This window comes from Phoca vitulina, unplaced genomic scaffold (genome assembly GCF_004348235.1).
Source record: "Phoca vitulina isolate PV1807 unplaced genomic scaffold, GSC_HSeal_1.0 scaffold6, whole genome shotgun sequence".
NCBI lineage: Eukaryota > Metazoa > Chordata > Mammalia > Carnivora > Phocidae > Phoca > Phoca vitulina.
The window spans coordinates 4,619,595-4,639,558 of record NW_022589709.1 but is presented as its reverse complement, the minus strand read 5'-3'; the positions used below and the strand labels follow the sequence as shown (position 1 = coordinate 4,639,558).

The 19,964-nt window shown below is 41.8% G+C and overlaps 1 protein-coding gene across 6 annotated transcripts in view; it reads left to right on the top strand.

Annotated features, from left to right (window-relative positions):
* The first annotated feature begins 269 nt into the window (after nt 1–269).
* EBF1 (EBF transcription factor 1) overlaps nt 270–19,964 on the top strand; it is a 390,537-nt gene continuing 370,842 nt past the window's right edge. For all 6 annotated transcript variants that reach the window (XM_032403630.1, XM_032403629.1, XM_032403628.1 and 3 more), the window contains exons 1-5: nt 270–692; nt 2,810–2,966; nt 3,501–3,564; nt 4,194–4,249; nt 14,739–14,812. In XM_032403630.1, coding sequence (XP_032259521.1) covers nt 559–692; nt 2,810–2,966; nt 3,501–3,564; nt 4,194–4,249; nt 14,739–14,812 — 485 coding nt within the window. In that variant the 5' untranslated portion in view covers nt 270–558. The remainder of the gene's footprint in view (nt 693–2,809; nt 2,967–3,500; nt 3,565–4,193; nt 4,250–14,738; nt 14,813–19,964) is intronic.

The following is a 19,964-nucleotide window of genomic DNA, read 5'->3' as shown; positions in this document are numbered from 1 at the left end:
TTGCCTGGTTGTGGAAAATGACACTTGAAGTAGCAAAGCCGGCAGCGCGAGTTGAGTCTATTGTTTCTTAAATTGCCATCAGGGCTTTTTTTTTTTCTTCCTGCTTCTTCAAGTGAAGGGTACCTCTACAAAAGGAAACTCCAGCCCCTCCTGTCCTCCACCGGCCTGTGATCATTACAAAAAAAAAAAAAAAAAAAAAAAAAAAAAAAAAAAAAAAAAAAAAAAAGAAAAAAAAAAGCACCCAAACCAAAAATTAACCAACCAAACAACCCCCAACAGCCAAGCATACATCTCTATTTTTTTATTTTGGTCTTTTCGTTGGATTTTCCCTTCTTTTTTTTTTTTTTTTCTCTCCTTTTTTTTTCGGGTTATCGCTCAGTTTTGAGCGAAGGTTTACATTTTTTAAAAATTTGCTTTCCAGCCCGCCTTGATCTTCTAGCACGAGTTCATCGTCTCAAAAAAAAAAAAAAATCTCTGGCTGGCGTTTTTCTTTCCTTTTTTTTTTTTTTTCAATATTTTCAAGGGGGAGGAGATTTTCCACAAGAAAAGGTTGTTTTCATGTTTGGGATTCAGGAAAGCATCCAACGGAGTGGAAGCAGCATGAAGGAAGAGCCGCTGGGCAGCGGCATGAACGCGGTGCGGACGTGGATGCAGGGCGCCGGGGTGCTGGACGCCAACACGGCGGCGCAGAGGTGGGTACCGCTCGGGGACCGCGGCCGGGGAGGCGAGCCGCAAGCAGAAGAGCCGGGAAGCGGTGGCGGCGGCCGCTGCGGGGCCGGGCCGCGCTCGAGAGTCCGCCGCTCCGCTCGGCTCGCCTCCGGGGCTCCGCGCTCCCCGGCCGCGCTGCCTTGGTCGCCTGCGGCCGGAGAGAGCCGGGAGCTGCTTGCGAAGAGCCCACGCTTTGCCGGCACTTTCCCCTGCTTCGCCTGTGACTGTTTTCATTTCGTTTTAAGCCAGAAGAGGCGTCTCACCAGCACGATGTTGGATATCTGTGTTTTTATGTGATTGCTCTTTCTTTCCCGGCTGGCTGCCTTCTCTTTCTTTTTCTTACTTTCCTTCCTTACTTTTCTTTTCTTTTTTCTTTCTTTTCTTTCTCTCTTCTCTTTCCTTCCTTCCTTTCCTTCCTTTTTTCTTTTTTTCTTCCCTCCTTTCTAAACTTTTTTCCTTCTCTTCTTTCTTTCCCTCCCTTCCTCTTCTTTCTTTCCTTCCTCCTCCTTCCTTCTCCCTTCCTTCCTTTTTTCCTTTCTTCCTCCTTCTTTACTTTCTTTCCTTTTCTCTTTTCCTTTCCTTCCTTCCCTCTCTTCCCTCTTTCCGTCCTCCCTTTCTTCATTCTTTCCTTCCCCTTCTTTCTTCACTCCTCCCTCCTCTCTTCTCCTTCCCTTACCTCCTTTCTCTCTCCATATCTCCCCAGAACCTTCTCTTAATTCTCTAGGCTGGTTCTCCATCCCCCTCTCTCTAGCTTTCAGTTTTTCTCAGTCCACCGGTAGAACAGCAACTCCCAACTTTAATTCTGACATCTCCTAAAAGTCTTCCCCACCCTCTGTCACCATGGTCCCTTAGAGCCCCTCTCCCACTCAGTTCCTGAGATGCTAGACTGTGTGGCCTGGAGGCACTGCCCTTGGAGATTGACGTGCGGGAACTTTTCTGGGCACTCTTATCACACTTTCCGGGGACTCCTGGTCCCAAGTGAGAAATGGTCTTTTTTTTTTTTTTCCAGACCACCAGCTGGGCTTGGGGGAGTAGGAGATCTGACGGCCCCTAGCCCTATCGGACTCCGAGAGGGCGGAAGGGGAAAAAGGAAGATGACTAATTACCTCATCCTCATCTTCTCCGGGCAGGGGACAAGTGCCTGCAACACTGTTCCCATCCCCGCTGAGTACAAGGATGGGGGTGGTTAGTAGTGAGAGTGAGTTGGGTAACTGGGTTGGAAGCGAAAGAGTGTGTGTATGTGTGCGTGTGCGTGTGCGTGTGTGTGAGCGCGCCCTTGTGTTGGGCAGGTCGGGTTGTTAGTGGCCTCCCGGAGCCCCTGGCACCCGAGCCTCCAGTTCCCCCGCGGGCGCGCTCAGTCGGCTCCCCTGGTCCATAGGATTTCTGGAATGAGTGTGAGGATTTCTGTGGAGCAGCGAAACTTTGTCAGGACAGGTCTTTTAAAAACATCCCCAGTTCCCTGTTCCACAGCGACCACCCCCGACAGCTCTGAGCCCCCCACCCTCAGATCCTTTTTCTCACTTGCTTTATTTGGGGAGGGGGCATGCGGTTTCCCGAGACCGAGCGTCCGCGCTTGGCGGGGGCACTTGAGGTTTCCTGGAGGATGGCTTCGGCTTCAAGAAGCTGAGCCTGTTCCCCATCCATCCTCACCTGCACTCGAAGCTGAGGCGGGAGATTCGTGGGGGTGGCGGGAACCAGTTCCCATGCTCCCCTCCCTCCAAGTTGTAAACGACCAGCTGTATTCCGCGAACGCGGGTTCACCGCATCCACCTCCACTTTTCTTCCTTCCCACGCAGCGCGTGTCAGGTCGGAGTAAATGCTTGCGGGGTTTTATCTCCTGCGCAAAACCCAAACAAAACTTCCCGGGCTCTTCCGCGAGTTCGGGGGGCGCGCCCTGTGCTCGGCGGATTGGACACGCGAGAGCACGCATGTCCCGCCGCCGGGTGGGCCCGGGGCGCCGGAGGGGGCGTGTAGGGCGCCCACTGGGTGTCCTGGGGGTAGAGGAGGTTGATATTTGAGGGTTCTCGCGTGTGTAAGGGGTGACAAAGGGTCGCGCGTCGGTGTCCCGCTTAGCCGTCTAACTCTGCGTCTTTGGCCACAGCGGGGTGGGTCTGGCCCGGGCTCACTTTGAGAAGCAGCCGCCTTCCAATCTGCGGAAATCCAACTTCTTCCACTTCGTCCTGGCCCTCTACGACAGACAGGGCCAGCCCGTGGAGATCGAGAGGACAGCCTTTGTGGGGTTCGTGGAGAAGGAAAAAGTAAGTGGGCGCAGCGCCGCTGCCCCTCGCCCCCGACCGGGGAGCAGGCCCAGCCGCTTCGCGAGGCGCGCTCCTCGGTGAGGGCAAAGCATCCATAACACACTCCTGAGCGGGGTCCCCCAAGCCACTTCCCGTCCTGGGCGAACCCGGGCTCCTCATCCTGAGGTTCTGCTCCAAAAAAGTTCGCGTGGAGCCCCAGAGCTGGAGAGAGGCGAGCCCGGCTTCGCACTCCAGAGTCAAGGGCGCCTGGGATGAACCCGCCCTCAACCGCGCGACCACGCGCGGCTCCTGCCTCTGCTGGCCCAGGCCCGAGCCCCCAGGCCCCACGGAATTTTCTGGAAGGGAAGAGGGAGCAGTAAGGGTCGGGAGGGCGGCAGAGGGATCACAGTTGGCCTCAATTTCTGCTGCTCCCGGGCCTGTCCGGTTTCCGGACGGGGGTCCCGTCTTCGGGAAAGTTGCCTCGAAGTCGGTCCACTCGCTCACGCCGACCTCTTTCCTGCGTCTCTTGTGTCTTTGCGTCCTGCTGCAACCCAGGAAGCCAACAGCGAAAAGACCAATAACGGGATTCACTACCGGCTCCAGCTCCTCTACAGCAATGGTGAGGCTCCGATCGGGTCCGCGCCGGCACCCCGGGGCCCTGGGTGAGGCAGGGTGCGTGGGAAGATACAGGTGGACCAGAGCCCTGAGCACGCAGAGTCGTCCACCGCCCTCGGGGTAACCCGGCCTCTCCTAAGTTTCGCCTGAGGAGGTTTCACCTGAGGAGGCCCCGAGTAGCCGGAAGGCGGCCGTAGCGGGCTGGAGCACACCTGGGAGCAGGTGTGGAGCCCCGGCCCTCGCAGGGCCACTTTCTTTCTTCCTCCCATTCCGAAGGCCTGTTTTCGTGGCTCAGCCCCGACTCCAGGCCCTAAGTCCTTCGGGCTCAGGGTGCTAGAGCGGTCGTGGCCTTGCTGGGTCCCAGAGAGCGCGCGGAGGGGTTCCCTCCGAGAAAAGGGAGAGAAGCCAGGTGGGGGTCCTGCCACATTCTCAGCTGCCGTGCTTGGGGACTGGCCCCTCTCTGGACACTGGGGAGAGTGCGGGTGGTGGTGTCCTGTCTGTGCTTCTCCGGGACAGTAGGCATTGCATACGCCTTGGAGCCCCATTCTTTGTTTGTTTGTTTATTTGTTTTGCGGCAGATCCTCTCTCACTTACTTTTCCTTCGTTCCCCTATCCTCCTCCCCTCCCCCCCAGGGATAAGGACGGAGCAAGATTTCTACGTGCGCCTCATTGACTCCATGACAAAACAAGTAAGTTTCTTAATTTCGCGCCGCGGGGTGACTCTAGGGCCTCGAAATTTGAGGGAGTCCAGAAGTTGGCTACTCCTTAGCGCGGGGTCTGGGACTCGAACTCTCCACACCAGGGCGGCCTCACTCTCAGCGCAGCCTTCCAAGCGCGGAGACACACACTAGCGCCCACCGCGTGCGGGAGTTGGCTCGAAGGCTCTTTCCTACCAAGGGAGACGCAGGCCTAGTGCATTAAGACTCCAGGGTGCTGAGTGGGGAGAGTAAGTGCTGAACTTCCTTTGACCCGGCCGAGGAGCCCCAGGGGGCGCAAAAGGTGCCCAGGGACCGTGGCGTAGAGTGGGCTGAACTTGTGAAACCCGAACCCTCCGGGCCACTCCTGGGAGGTAGAGGGTAGGGAAGGGTGTGTGTGTGTTGGCGGGGGAGGGGGGGGCTATGTATTTTTCTCAGGAATGGAGAGATGAGCTGAGAGCGCAGATGACCCACTCCACAGATTTTTTAAAAAGGAGGTGGTGGTGGTAGTATTAAGAGGGAGCGACAATTGTTAGAGGATATTTTGCAAAAATCCTCCTGCTTTTGCCTCCAAGTTTGGCAAGAAGCCAGGCAGCATGAGTGAGCTTGTGGTCTTAAAGGTACATAGACGGCATTTTCTACAACTCCCCAACACGCGGGTGTCAAGCAGCGTACATTAAGGTTGAGTTATGGTTTAAAAGATACAATTATGAGCCGAGTCAGAAAAGAGGCCTGACGTTTTAATGAGGCACAGGAGTCTTTTATTTTTTTTTAATTTTAAGAAAAAGTTTAGTTTCAGAATTAAGTAGCTGGTTAGGTAGTTGGAACACTTAGTAACAAAAAAGAAGCCAGCTTTATTGGGTGGGGGAAAGAAATTAGAACAAAGAGCAAAGTTATGCATTGTGTACTAACCACCAATTTAGTAAGAGGAATAAAACTTATTTGCTTGATTACAATTTTAAGATAGTTCCTTCAAAATAAGGAGGGTGATCGTCTTTCATAGATACTGACTTGGAAGTTTTCAAATTAGGGTATACATGCATATTTAAAAAGTATTTTTAGATAAGCGTGGCTTAAATATGTTCTACAAAATGCACATTCATAAGTTGTTAGAAGTTTTAAAATCTATTCAGTAAGAACCTTTCAATAATAGCTAATTTTGATTGTTAGTCTCATATTTCATTGTGAACCAAGTAGAAAACCTGAGGGTATGAAATGTAGTTTTAAAAATAATAAATAAATATCTACTGAAGACTATTTCAAGTTAAACGCTTAAAATATTTGACTTTCTTGAAGATTTATTTCTTGGTTGATTGGTCAGAGTAAATTCACATTTATACTTTCAGTCTTGGTCTTATTTTCTTTATTACTCATTTTGATTATTACATAGGATAATTCCCTTTCATTTGGACACATTGTATTTTGTTAAAAAATTTTTTTCCCCTGCAATGCGGAAACACAAAAGCCTGATTTCAGTACCATTTTTTTTTTATTATATCAAAACAAAAATATCTTAAGTGGAGTTTTATTTTAAAAAATTGTCTTTGATACCCTAGATATCTTCTCCTGCCATTCTCATCAGAGGAAAGAAAAGAGGGAAGGGGGAGGGCGAAAGTATGAACTATAATACATATTCCGTATGTATTTATTAGAAATTGCTTTTTAAAAGATAAAAATCCCCACAAACCAGTCTGAAAGGCCTGTATACTTGTGCAACATTGGCCACTTAAATATTAAATTATAGGCAGCACTATGAAACAAACAATTGTGAGGAGTGCAAAATTAGGACATGTCTGAAGTGATTAACTGCTTCCAAAACTTTTAGACCCCTTCAACAAAAAGTGCCACCAAGAACTGATTTTCCCATTATGAAATGAATTGACTTTACACAGTCTCATATGGTGGAGGAATAATTTTGATTTTTATAAAGCAATACATTCAAATATCATTTACTAACAAGGTCATAGAGCTTAAGAACAACTACAGCTTATGGCATTCTTTGACTGCATGGTATTATAAATTCTGTCAGTTGGGGGTGGGGGACTAGAACAAGATACAGTTTATTTTTAATAATAACAGGTATGAGAAAGTCATTTGCCATGATGTGACATCTTACTGAAAGTTAAAATTATAAATGTATGCAATTATATGTTTTGGTGGGGAGTGACGTAAAAAAAGATTTAAATAACTATCTGAATTTATTCCAAAAATATCAAGAGAAAGGGATTTTTTTTTTTATTGAGGCATACCTGTTTGTTTTCATAATAATTGTCTATTGCCTTCTGTGTAGGTTTCACTTTGAAACGCAATCCCTGCCCATTATCTGTTTGTTTGTTTGTTGATTATGTGCTGTAAGAGTTTGGGAAGAGGTTAGCTTCTTGTAGACACAGTGAATACAATAGTCTTCAGAAAGCAGATCAGTGTGAAGAAGCATAACTTTTCCTGGCTGTGACATAATTATTATACTTTAGTCTTAATGAGTAAAACAATGGATTCTCATCTAACTTGAAATTATTCTATGATAATTAACTACCAAGTCTGATTTAAAATTTCTTAAATTTTTTATTTTTGTTAAATATGCAGTGACCCCTTCAATCAGAAGTAAGACTTGACATAAGCTGACTGATTAAATGTTACAATTTTTTTCCCCTGTAAAATTCTTCCAGATAGACTCAGGATTTTGATATTTAGAGTACAGAATGGGATAATTCCAGTGATGTGATCCATTCTAATCACATCCTAAATTTTGGACGGAATACCTAGTCACAGTTCAAGTGTCTTCTCTTAGCTGCTTGTTTGTAACATTTTTCATATCAGAGAAGCAGCTTTATGGGTGTGATGTCTTATCTTTGACTCAGAAGTTGGGGTTAAAACTCAAAGGGAATCATTTTTATAATTCAAAGAGTACTAAATCCAAAACTACCTGTGCACTCTACATTTTCATAGAATGTTCCTAACTTGGGTGGAGTTAGCAGCATTGAAATCAAACAGAAATGTACTCAATCAACCAAGATGTATTGATATGACACAGTATTTCACACCTTTTCAAAGTGTCTCATTACACTATTTTGGGTAATGACTCTTAATTTTGGACTCAACCAAGAAAGAGAAGTTTTATTACAAGTCAATGTGTAAGGATCTGAGCCCCCTTATCCCTATGCCTCTCTCATAAAACACAAAGGATATGATGATATTTAAAAAATTCATCCACCAACTAGAAAATGAGAGGCTTGCTTTTGGGAAGGGTTGTTCAAAACCAAGTTTAGCTGGGCTAAAAATAGGTTGTTTTTGTGTCATTGCTGTTTTTGGTATTCCATTAGTGAGCATGCAGAAAGGCCTGTAGGATCCAGAAGGTTATGGCTGTTGCATTCAGAAACAACATCTACAGCCGAAGCTCAAATGAACCCAGTGGGGGAGGTCTGATGTTTAATGTGCCTCATCTCAGACTTTCACGTAGTATTTGAAATATGATTATGTTATGTGATTGCTTTGGTGAGTTAACATTAAGTAGTTTACAAAAAAAAGCCTTTAACTTATCTTCCCTCCTACCATCTTGCTTTAAAAAAAGTGACATTTTTATAATTCAAAGAGTACCAAATTCCATAAAGTTATCAAAAACAAAATACTCCTGCCCACAGACAGAAGCTCTTTTTTGGAAAGGGAAAAATAACAGTCACATAATCCTTGTCATGTGTGGGTTTGAAGGTAGGTGATGTGGTAAGGGGACCCTAAAAAGGTCTTAGCATAGTAGGTGGGAAGTCCAAAGTACAATGATCAGAAATGCTGTCCTCTTTCTCTTACAAGCTAATCTTCTTTATATATTTGTTTTGATGTTCCCGGTACTTTAAGTTATTGATGCAAGCGCATTTCTTCCTATTGATTGTTTCATTATATCGTGCCACAGCCACGTAGATTTGATTAACAACCCTTTCAGTTCATGGTTCTTCATTGGTAGATAAACACATTTTTAGTATATCAGCAAGTTCCAAAGGAATTCACTAGGGCCAGCAGAGAGGTTCTTTCATACATTTGGAGAAACAAACAAACAAAAAAGGCAAGTTTATAGTCAGGAGCCACATTTCAGCAGCTTTCTCTCTCCTTTGGTAACATGTCAAAAATGCAGGTGATTTAAATTTCCTTGCACATAGAGGAATGAAGAAGTTTGGAATTTTTATGCATGATCAGGACCTGTGTTTGGGAAAATGTAAACTCATCACAGTGGAAAATGTGTTGTTTGGAGTCTGGGGGTGAAAACAAAGCTGATGGTTTTGGAGAGATTGCCGGAGCCAGATGGCCTAGTACTTCCCCAGTCTGGCGGTCCAACTGCTCCCTCCTGGATAATATACAGCCATTTGTTCAGGGATATTTACGCTAGAGCTGTTTCCATGTGAATGTTTGAACAGCATTAAAAACGAACATATTAGTAGTGATGCATTTATCGAACGCATATGACTACACCAATAGTCTGTTCTTCTGTCTTGACTTATATTGCTGAGAGGAATGAAGGAGTGTTTGGATGTTGGTGAATTGTTTATATAGTTGTTGAGCAAAAATGATTTGGTTTCAGTGAGTAATTAAAGCATGTAAGCATTTGGAATCAAACTAATAGAAATAAATGATAGCACCTACCTTGAAGCTCTTTTGTGACAATTAAATGAATTCATACATGTAAGATGCTTAGAATAGTGACTGGCACATATTAAGTGCTTAATAAATTAGCTGCTTTTATTATTTTATTATTATTATTATTATCCCATCGGGTTCACAAAGCCAGCTGTATCTACTAATATAGATGTAAATGTAGTTATCGTATGAGTGAAATATCTCTTACTACTGTTAGAAAAAGAAATATAATGTGGGATTGTTAGAGTGATTCAGTTTTTATCTTAGTGCTTGAATAATATAAGGGAATTTATTTCTTTGAGACATTAAAAATGTAGTCTAAAGCTAACTGCTTTCGATCCACATTCTCTTTTTATTCAGGGCTGTGATGTAACTGAACAGCATACTGAATATGATATCATTCCTTTGCAACTTTCCTAATTCAGTTCTGAAAACAGGTCTTCTTAGCTGCTAAGCTGAAATTACATCTTTATAATTTGTTCACCAGTAGCCCAGCTGCTAATTGAAACAAAATAATTTTTTATTTTATCCCACTCTTAATGTTGGATTGCTGTTTGACACAATTGTTTATGAAATGTCAGATTTGTAGTGTTTTCTTTGGCACAGGTTAATTTTTAACTAGGGCTCCTTCACCTACTGGAAATTTCTGGGATCACATAAGCTAGCACTTTTTTTTTTTTTTTTTAATGACAAGCAATATAACTTGATGACCGAATGCAATGATTAATATTCTAGTACATTGATATTGTAGGTGTTCATATTATTTTTTGATTCATTCCAATTCTTGGTAATTTGCTACCAAAGGCTTGTTGACAGTCTGTGTTTAGAGGACATTTTACTTCTGGTTGAAGGAGGTACTTTGTACATTCATGAACTTATTCTTGAAGATGATAAATTAGGTTTGGCCTTTATTTTGTATGTAGAAAAAAAGTAACATATTCTCAAGGTTACTGCTTTTACTTAAGTGGAAAATTAGGAGTTTTTGTTAGTTACGGATAACCATTTCTCTTTCCTTTCTCTTTCTTTCCCTCTTTTTTCTTTTCTTTTTCCTTCCTTCCCTCCCTCCCCCCCCTCCCTCCCTCCCTTCCTTCTTTCCTTCCTTCCAATGATGATGAAAAGTTTCCTATTGTTTGGTTCTTCTAATGAAAACATTTGTTCCTAAAACCCTTTTGGATTTTGAAGAACCAAAGTCAAAACTATTTTCCTTGCCCTCTTTATTTTGGCATAGAACACAAAGAGTTAAAACTATTAGAAGAGTAAGCAAAGAAAAGCCGTGCTCAATTCTCTGTATTTCCTTTGGCATCCTATTGAAGTGTGATCTTGGTGCGTGTTCACTGTGTATTTTTCGTTTTTTCTGTGTGGTCTTTATCCATAGTAAGTTTCAATTAACTTTTAAGACTCAGTGATATTTTAGAAAAGCAAGGATGAACCACACTTTACAAGATGCCATCTAAAACAGTGGCCATCAAGGCAGATTTTCTCTATTGATTGATTTATTCTTTTTCAAAGACCGGTATAGGTGGATTTATATTTGGGCATTTGAAATGGATGGCATTTTATTCTCTCACAGTTAAACTTCAGGTACTGCTGTTGAATAAGGATGTGCAAGTTTAAGAATACCTATTTTTTTCCTCATTTTTGTTAGTTATAAAAAATTATTCTGGAAAAAACATTCAATCTGAAAATTAATGGAGTGTTAAAAATAGTTTGATATTTTCTTTCTGCTTATGAGGAGAGGACATTAAGGAAAGGGGGCTAGTATATCAGGAAACTAAATCTGCTCCACATAGGTCAAGTTTTGACAACTTCTTTATCAATTTCACCAGGTTTTTAAAGTTGAGATGAAGTTAGGGTTGTTTATTCTTTTAGCTTTCTTCCTGCACAAGTATTCCTGCCACCTTCAGGGATTTACTTGCCATTGGCAGAATTAAGGCCAATATTGTTTTCTGCTTCATATTGTATTTTTATTTCTTAGGTCGAAACCCGAACTTGCTTTGCTATCAATTCATTTATTTAATAATATATTTTATATGTTTTCTCTCCCCCTCCTGTCCATGTCTGTAACAGGCCTCTCTGGTCCTTACTCCTGATAAACACATTGATTTATTTAAACCACTGTTGTCTTTGTCGCTCTCATAGCAGACTACCTTCCTCACAGTGAACAGACACATGATTTACTATGGAGGATGAAAATAAGCCTTCTTCTTGGTGTTCCATTGTCTGGGCCCTAAACCAGCTGTCTATTAAAATGGTTTCACTTAAAAGAGTCAATGCTGTTTATATGCTTCTGTGATCTCCCAGCTGATCCAGTCTCAGCGAGCTTTACTCACACCCCACAGAGACACATATTTAAATTAGTAAGAAAAGCAGAAACTTCTAAGTTGGTATTAGAAGATCCCTTTCCTTTTAGGCTTAAAGTCTGGGTTTGCTGAACTGTGAACCCATCTTGACATATGTATGAAATGTAGACGGTAAAGAACTGATATGTGGCCATCAGTTATGTAGGTGTGTAAGCTGGAGGGAGACCTTGGTGACATTTTTAAAAAGTCTGTCTTATTGTGGACACTCTGCTTCAGAGATATTCAGCAAAATAACTTTATCATATTTTCCCATTTTGGATCTCATTGGAATGTTGATTTCTTGGCCCATATCTTTTATGTGATACTGTGTGTATGTGTGTGTGTGTGTGTGTGTGTGTGTTAAGAAGGCTTTTCAGTAACAAATACTGCATAGGTGAGGTTGGAAGTAGATCTTCCTGTGACTGAGGTCCACTCTGTAACTGATTCTGTTACACTGAGGTTCTAGCTTACTATACTTCCAGGATTTTAGTTCTACTTCATAGGAGAGTGAAAAGACTCCCTGTTTCTCTTGCTTTCATTTCAGAAGTCACAGAAGTAGCCCTTCTTTCTCTGTGTTTATGTGCTAAAAAATATTGTTCTGTTGAGGCCTCAAAAAGAGGGACAGCAGAAACTTTATGCTTCCACTCCTCTCTGGAATTCTTAACTATTTCTGAGCAAATCCAAACTCATGCTTTTATTTTTCTATGCTTGATTTAGAGAAGGATTCTCCAATTTGACTGCTGCCAGAAGTGAAGTGGCAGTTTGGCATTTGGTAAAGGGATGTATCACAGAGGCCCTGCGCCTTCCACGAAAGATGTTCAGTCACTAAAGATAAAAACATGGGATCGCTGGGCATCCCTGGATCATCTACTGTTTAGGGGAGTTGTGAGCATATCTGCATTGCGGCATGACTTTCACTGAATATCATCACAGATCCACTGATTTTGGTGGAACCAGCAGCCTCAACAAAAATAATATCATCTAGAAAGAATCAAAGTGAGAAGGTCTGATGTAACTGATACACATTCCTCTTTAAAAAAAAACACAATTTTCTTTTTTTACAGGAAGGAAAACCCTACCAATATCTGTGAATATATTTACCAAGTTACTTGTATTAGTTTAGCATGACAAAAAACTGAAGTTGAAACAGAGGTTATCAGTGATATTAAGAGAACATCCAAAACATGTAAAACATGTAGTGATAAATAGGATTTCACAAAAATGCATGCTTAGAATGTTTTAGCACCATATTTAAGACCTAATCAGTTATTTACAGTGTTTCTTTGATTTCAGCAGTGATTGCAGTAAATAAAGCAGGCAGATATAATTTTCGGTTTTCAAAATGTTTTCGATTTACTCAACACATTTTCTTGAATAAAGCAACTTCTCGGGTATTTGAAAAGGTCTTTTAAGAATACAGGAAAGAATCATCAGTGTAGGCTAAAACTAGTGGATGAAAATTTTAGGGATAATATGATATTACTATAATGTAGATTATCTCTCCATAAGATAGTTATGAGTTACATAAAGTGAAGTAGTAACGTTACAGTGGGGAAATCGGGGTGATGATCTCTGGTGGATGGCAGACAGCACCTTAACCAAATGGTCAGAGTTTACTGCCAGTAATGGACCTAGTTGACAGTGTGATTTGATACACTGAGAAGAACTCAGAATCACATCTGTGGTATTCCAGCCCTGAAATGTGTAACTTTAATCTAAGTCTGAGGAGACATCCGATAATCCCAAACTGAGGATATTCTGCAAAAGAGCTGGCTTGTATTCTTTAACAATGTCAATATCATGAACTACAGACTCAGAAATGTTCTGTATTAAAGGAGACATGACGACTGAATGCAATGATTGGTATTGGAGTTTTAAAATTTTTATTTATTTATTTATTTATTTATTTATTTATTTTTTTTTGCTGTGAAGGACATTATTGGGTAATTGGTGAATTTCAATAAAGTCTGTAGATTAGATTATTATATTGTATAATTGTCCTGTGGTTATGGAAGAGGATTCTTTGTTTTAAGGAAATAATATGCTGAAGTATTTAGGGTATGTCGGCAATTTACTTATGAATGGTTCAGGAAAAAAATAGAAAAGAATAAGCAGATTTAGTAAAGTATAAACATTTGAGGAATCTGGTTAAAGAGTATCTTATAATTCTTTATATATTCTTGCAACTTTCTTGTAAGTCTAAAATTATGTCAAAATAAAACATTAAAAAATACAAGGTTATGGTAGGCTAACCATAAAAAAAATGGTTTTGAGGGGCCAATGATAGAGAAGGGTTTTCTCCTTATACAGGTGCTTTACACCATGTTTTTGTTTGTTGCAACTTTTGTTCTGTAATGGAATTAATTGTCATACCCAGAGCCTGCTCTAGGGTCTGCACACACTGTGTTGTAAGCTGTCTCGATCCTTTACAGGTTCTAAAAGTCCCAGGTTTATAAACAAAGCACATTAGAGCCAACTACAAGTTAGTTACTGCAGCATCTCTGTGTACTAAATAAGGATAGTCTCTGGTTAATTTAAATGGTTTTGTTGCCAAGAAATTGAGAGTTATCTGAATGTGTGAAAGTAATTTTATTAATAATTTGCAGCTGTGTTTGTATTATGCAGTGATACAGTGTTAAATTAGTTAAAATATATCCTGAGGTAGAGCATTGCTCTACCAATAGCTGTGTTTTCCTTTGGCCCAGTGTTAACGTGTAGGTCTTCCAGGAAGCTGCCATCTCAGGGAAACTTCAGGGTGATTTTAAGCAACATGTTTGTATGCACATTACTGAAAACAGACAAAGACATATTGGCTGATGAGGTGGTTTAAAGTCCAAATTTTGGGAGTCAGATGTAATTCTTCTCAGTTTAGGGAGATAACTCTGTGGCTTAAGCCCACACACACAGCATATGCCGACGCGTGTTACTGTTTGGGTGGGTGTACACCCTGGAGAGCACATGTTTTCAGCCTGTAGGTGGGAAGAAGGATTTTCCCTGATTGATGAATCATCTCAAAGAAGACACAGTGAACGGACTCATTAACCATACCCCCACTTGTTTTCTGCTGCTCATCTCTAGAACACTAAATGTTGGGGCTGGAAGTAGTAAAATGAAGTGACAAATGCATATTTAAAAGATCCACGTGCTTTTCTATATTTTAAATCACTAGCATCTGAATCTGCTAAACCTTCTGGGTTTTCCTCCTCATTGATTAGATTCATCTTATTCTGAATGGAAAGGAGAATTATGGTTGTCTTGACAACAGAAGTTTATCTCATACACTGATCCGAAGATGTGCATCATAATAATGTGGTTGACGGGACAGAGAGGAACATATACCCTCTACTTGATTTGGGTTGATCCTTAACAACATATCCTGAAGCAGTCAGCTCAGTGAGGCTTTGGGTTCCCGAAAGCTAATTGGCCCTCAGCAATATTGAAGTGGTCAAGTACTCAATTGCAATAGTTTGTTCTCTGGTATTTGGTTCCATTTTTAGCTCAAATCATGCCTTTGTTTACAGGCCATAGTGTATGAAGGCCAAGACAAGAACCCAGAAATGTGCCGAGTCTTGCTCACACACGAGATCATGTGCAGGTAAGAAATACCTTTTTCTCTCCCTTTAATTAGCAAAGAGAAGGTGAATTTGCATCTCAAATCTAGGTGAGCTCAGGTCCACTTTGGGTATATATTTATCTTGCTTCTATTAGATAATCTAAAAAGAACTTGAAACATGAGTATTTGGTAGTAAGGCATCACAGACATCTCAATGGTTCTTGATTATTTATTAGATTTCATCCTGAAAGACATACATTTCCATTCTGATATCACACTTTTAATGGGCACAAAGCAGTGCCCTCCCCTTCTTCCGTTCAATCAAATAAAATACGATATATCCTTTTAGTGTTCATATATGTGCTCAACTACATTGCTAGTAAAATGAGTAAGAGTTCTATTGATGTCAGCAGAAGGGGGGTAAGATTTGAAAGTTATAGTTCCCCTTTTTAATTCTCCCACTTAAAAATGTGACCTACGGTACAAAGGCATCATTCGTCCTTCAATTGAGTGTGGGTTTTCCCCCCTTGCCTCTGATCTCTCAGTCTTAGTTACCTTGTATATAACTGTGACAGTGTAGCAATATTTCTCAGTAACAGTGAGCTTTTGGAAGGATGACAAATGTTTACACCTGAAAGTTATAAAAATTCATCTCACCCACAAATGAGTGTATTTATTTTGCCTAGTAATCAGACACAAGCCACGTTGGAAAACAAGCGAGCAAACCAAATTCCCTTTCATGGCCCCAGCCAGTCCGCCACATGTGAGAGAGTAGACCAGAGAACAGCCTTTCAACTTGCGGTATAGGATTCTTATTCTTCATAGAATAACACCTGATATATTCTGAGTAATTGGGTAAAGCACGAAGATGCCACTATGCATTGGGGAAAGGCTACTAATTGCTTTGTTAGGCATGCAGGCTCTCGCTGGCACAAAGCATGCTTGGCTCCTGACTATTACTGACCAGTGTTTTAGGCTTCAGCTGCCACTTCCGAGCGGGTGGGCTTTATCTGCTCCTCCCGGACTTGTGGGGAAAGCAATCTTAAAACTCCACAGGTGGGAATAAAATAAAAAAAGGCTTAATGTGTTTTCCTACTGAAATCCCAAATATTAACTTCTATATCTATAATTATGTACGTATATAAAAATTTCTTTTTTTTTCCTTTTTAAAAAGCATACTTTTAATAGATTATTCTAAGTTCCTCAGGACTTTCACAAGTTTTCACTTCAACAATTTGTAAAACTTGGTAATTTTTCCACAAACAGGTAGCCTTTCCTTACCTTTAAAACAGCAACAAAACCCGAAAATACAGTCATCAGTTTCTTAGAAGATATTATTAAGCAAAAATTAGTGTACTGTATACAACGATTGTACCATTAATGCTGAGTTGCACTTTTCAGAATTAAATGAGTAAAATCATTTTGAAAAGCATTAAAAAAATGACCTCCTTTGTATTACTATTTTTCTGATCATATCTCTATTTTAGCTTCCCTCAATTAGCATGTCATTAGAATGAATTTTCCATGTTCTATTACATGTGATTCTAGCAAATAGGGAACAGACAGGAAGATAGATCTTGAACAATAGGCCAACTAATGTCTATGAATCACAGATTTGCATTTCGTATCTGTACATGTTTGGACTATGCTAGAAATAATTCTATTCTTGAAATACTTAAAGATATATTATGCCTTTCACACACGAGCCTACCCTCTATTAATGCAGTTTATATTTTTCTTGTTCTTAAAATTCATTGGTCCAAAGTACTTTATTATGCCGGTTGGCGTGCTTTACTGCTGATGTTCTTTCTATTTTTCAGAAACATAAAAATAGCAAAAATAAAATTCTCAAGCCACTGAAGGCAAATGATGATGTTTGTACTGTGTGGCTAAGAGGGAAAAGCCATATTCAAAATGTCATCTTGCTAATGTTACAGATTATGGTTTTCCTGGCTGCCTATAGATGTGTAAGGGGTACTGTTTGTTTACCAGGCCACCATGACCCTATTACACAAACCTGTCATCTATTGTGTGCCTAACAGTCTTTTAAATTGCAAATCTGATGCTCTTTAGGGGGCTTTAGGAAAAAAATTCTCACTTTCCACACCATCCTATTTCTCTTGATTTCTTGCCTGTTGTAAGTGGAAGTTGGGATGTGCTGAATTTGCACCAGGGGTGCAAATGCAGGCTCAATTATAAGCATAAAATTAGAGTCTGTTCACCATTAATCAGCCTGGCTAATTGCTATGCACCACCATTAGCCATATGGTGTGAAAGACAGCTTGCTCTCCCCAAGATGAAATTTCTTCATTGCAGACATGAAATAGTGAGGGCCCTGGATTTTAAAATAGCTTGTTTTAGATATTTAATTTCTAAACAACTTTCTGCAGTGCTTTCTATCAAGGCTAACGGCATAATAAAACTTTGCATTTATGTCACAAAAGCTGTATATTTATAGTACATTGGAGCTGTGGTAAGGGAGACACAGAGAATTTAGATCGACAAGAAAGGGCTTGGATGATTCTGTTTTGTTGCAGGCAATGAAAAAAGAAAAACCCCGAAAAACACCAGGGAGTTGTGTCTCAGGTGGTTGGAAATTAAAAAAAAATTATTTTATTCTGTTGAGAGGGAACCCCATTGCATGAGCTGGCTAAAGGACTTACTGCCATTAGATTATAATTACTGCCTCTCTTTGAGACAAAACCTCTTTGACTTGATGGCATAGAACTCTTTTCGTGGAATTCTGGGAAGGTTTCTGCATTTTCGGTGAATTGGAATCTATCATACCGATTATTATTATATTTTGCTAATACTTAGTTCTTTAAAAAATATGCCCCCCCCCCCCAAGGATTTTTTTAAAGCGGCAGTCTATAAGGGATTTGATTATACTGCATCTCAACATCCTGTGTTTAAATGTAAATGGAAAATAGGAACTATGCTTGGTAGGTGAGCCCTAGTCCTCAGCAGCCCCCCCTCCACCGCCGCCCCCCCCCAGGCAGGCCAAACCGATTTTCTCCCTTTCCAGTGTACAGGACGATTACAGGGGATGGGTGCTCTGTTTAGGAAAGATTCTTTTTCTATTATCACTGCTCAGCCTCTTATGGGACCAAGAGTTCCCAGGGCAAGCTCAGGGCAACCCCTTGAAATAGTCTGTTCTTTCTTCCTCTTTTGCTGGCTTGTTCTGATTTTGTCCTTCAGATTTCTACTTAAGCATGGTTTCTTCAGGGAAGTGTCCCAGGCCCTTCGCCTGAGTTATGTCTCCTTGGCGTGCACTCCTATTATATCCCATGCTTTTCCTTAACAGCACTTAGCACATTGTAACTGTGTGTCCAGGGCCTGTCCTTCTTTGCTGAGCTAAGAGCTCCTTGAAGGCAGAGAAGCCCCTCAGCTTTCATCTCTGCTTTAGTTGTCCCATGGGTGAAATGGGGGAGAAATGCTACTTCTCTCATAGGGTGGTTGTTAAGATTAAATGCTATAATCCCCATAAATACTTACCACGGTGCCTGACACGTAGTAAGTACCGAGTGTCTATTGTTATTCCTGATAGGAATAGCAGTACTCTTAGTAGTAACACCAACCGAAGCAGAAGTCCTAGTAGTAGTCCTAGGAGCAGCAATATCTGCAGTGTCTAGCTAAGTACCTGGTACATAGTTGCTCAGAGTGAAAGATAATAAGAGAACATTGAAGGGAAGGGAAGTGCCTACTACAGCATTAACATACTTTGTTCATTCGAGGTATGGTGGTTAAGGATATTTTCATTCATTCTTGTAGCACCTGCTCTGTGCAAAGCACTGTGGAATGCAGAGCCAAAGGACTGGTCCTGTAGTAGGAGAGGTACAGGTTAGCCTGGGAGATGAGACCTGTCAGCCGATGACCAGACTGCACTGTAGACAGGGTTGTCTGTGATGAGGGGTGAAGCAAAGGACTGTGGCTGCTCAGAGAAGGGAGGACGTACCTGAAGGCGGGTAGTGGCCTCAGGAATGAGGAGGAGGGTGAGATAGGACAGGAATTTTAGAGGGTGTATGAAGAAGTGTTTGGGCCTGTTTGTTGGTGGTCTGGCAGGATTTCTCTGGGGAGAGAGGATTGCAGGTGAGTGGGCTGTGGCCTGGAGCTGGGGAGAGAGGGTAAAAGATAACCAGCGTCAGAGAGGTCTTTTCCCAACAGTGGAGTTAAAGGTATGGGCTTACATGGGACTGGAAAGGGTGGGAGACTAGAAAGACTAGAGACCATGGGTACATTCTTGGGGAGTGGTCATATTTAGCAAGGAGGGAGAGTGTGTTCAAGAATTAGGAGAAAGAACCTTGAGCATTCAGGGCATAGAAATAAAAGGAGGGGGTTTCCAAGACGAGGAGCCATCTGTATTATAAGTCCTGGGAAGATCCAGATGGACTTGAAGAAAGAAAAGTACCAGAAAGTCACTGGTGAACTTTGAGAGAGGACATTCAAGTAGGTGCTGAGGCCTGGAACCCAGATTTTATGGCAAGGAATGATGGCGACTCTGGCAAGGAGAAACATGGGCAGTGAAGAAACTAACTCAAGAGAAAAGGAGAATTTTTTTTTTTTTTTAAGAGAGTGGGACAACTTGACAGTGTTTGTAAACTAAGGGAAAGAGTGAACTTACCACTATTAATCAGACTATTCAGATAATTCATGTATCTCATTCTGTAGCCACTTGGGCTAAACAGGAAAGATAATCTTGTTTTCTGATGTGAAGCTTAGAGATTTAGGTGATGCTTTTCTCCAGTTGAGAGAGCCTCTACTTCTAGGAAACGATTCCACGCCTTTAGATGAAGATCTGCAAGTCCCATGACTGGGAAGCATGTAAACATTGCTTGCCCTGACTTAGGAAGCTGTGTGTCAGCTTGCTGGAGATATGCCACCTGTGTTAGGCTGCTAAGGAGGAAACTCATACGTTTGCTTTTCCCTGGGTGTGTGGAATTATCTGGGAGATGCCCGATCCTGCTGGGGAAAGGGATGTTGTCTTGAGTCTGCAGTGTTTGTAGGATAGCAGGTGCTGGGGACCCACCCCTGTGACCCACTCCACTTTGCCTTCCTGCCACTTGAGTTTCAGGTTGAGAAAGGATGTGAAGTAGTGGGCTTCCTGCTCTGTGACAAAGCCAATCAGGAAACCCCAAGCCCCCTGATAGATGCCCACTCTGGGGGGTCAAATGCCAGGGCTGTGCCTGGTACAGTA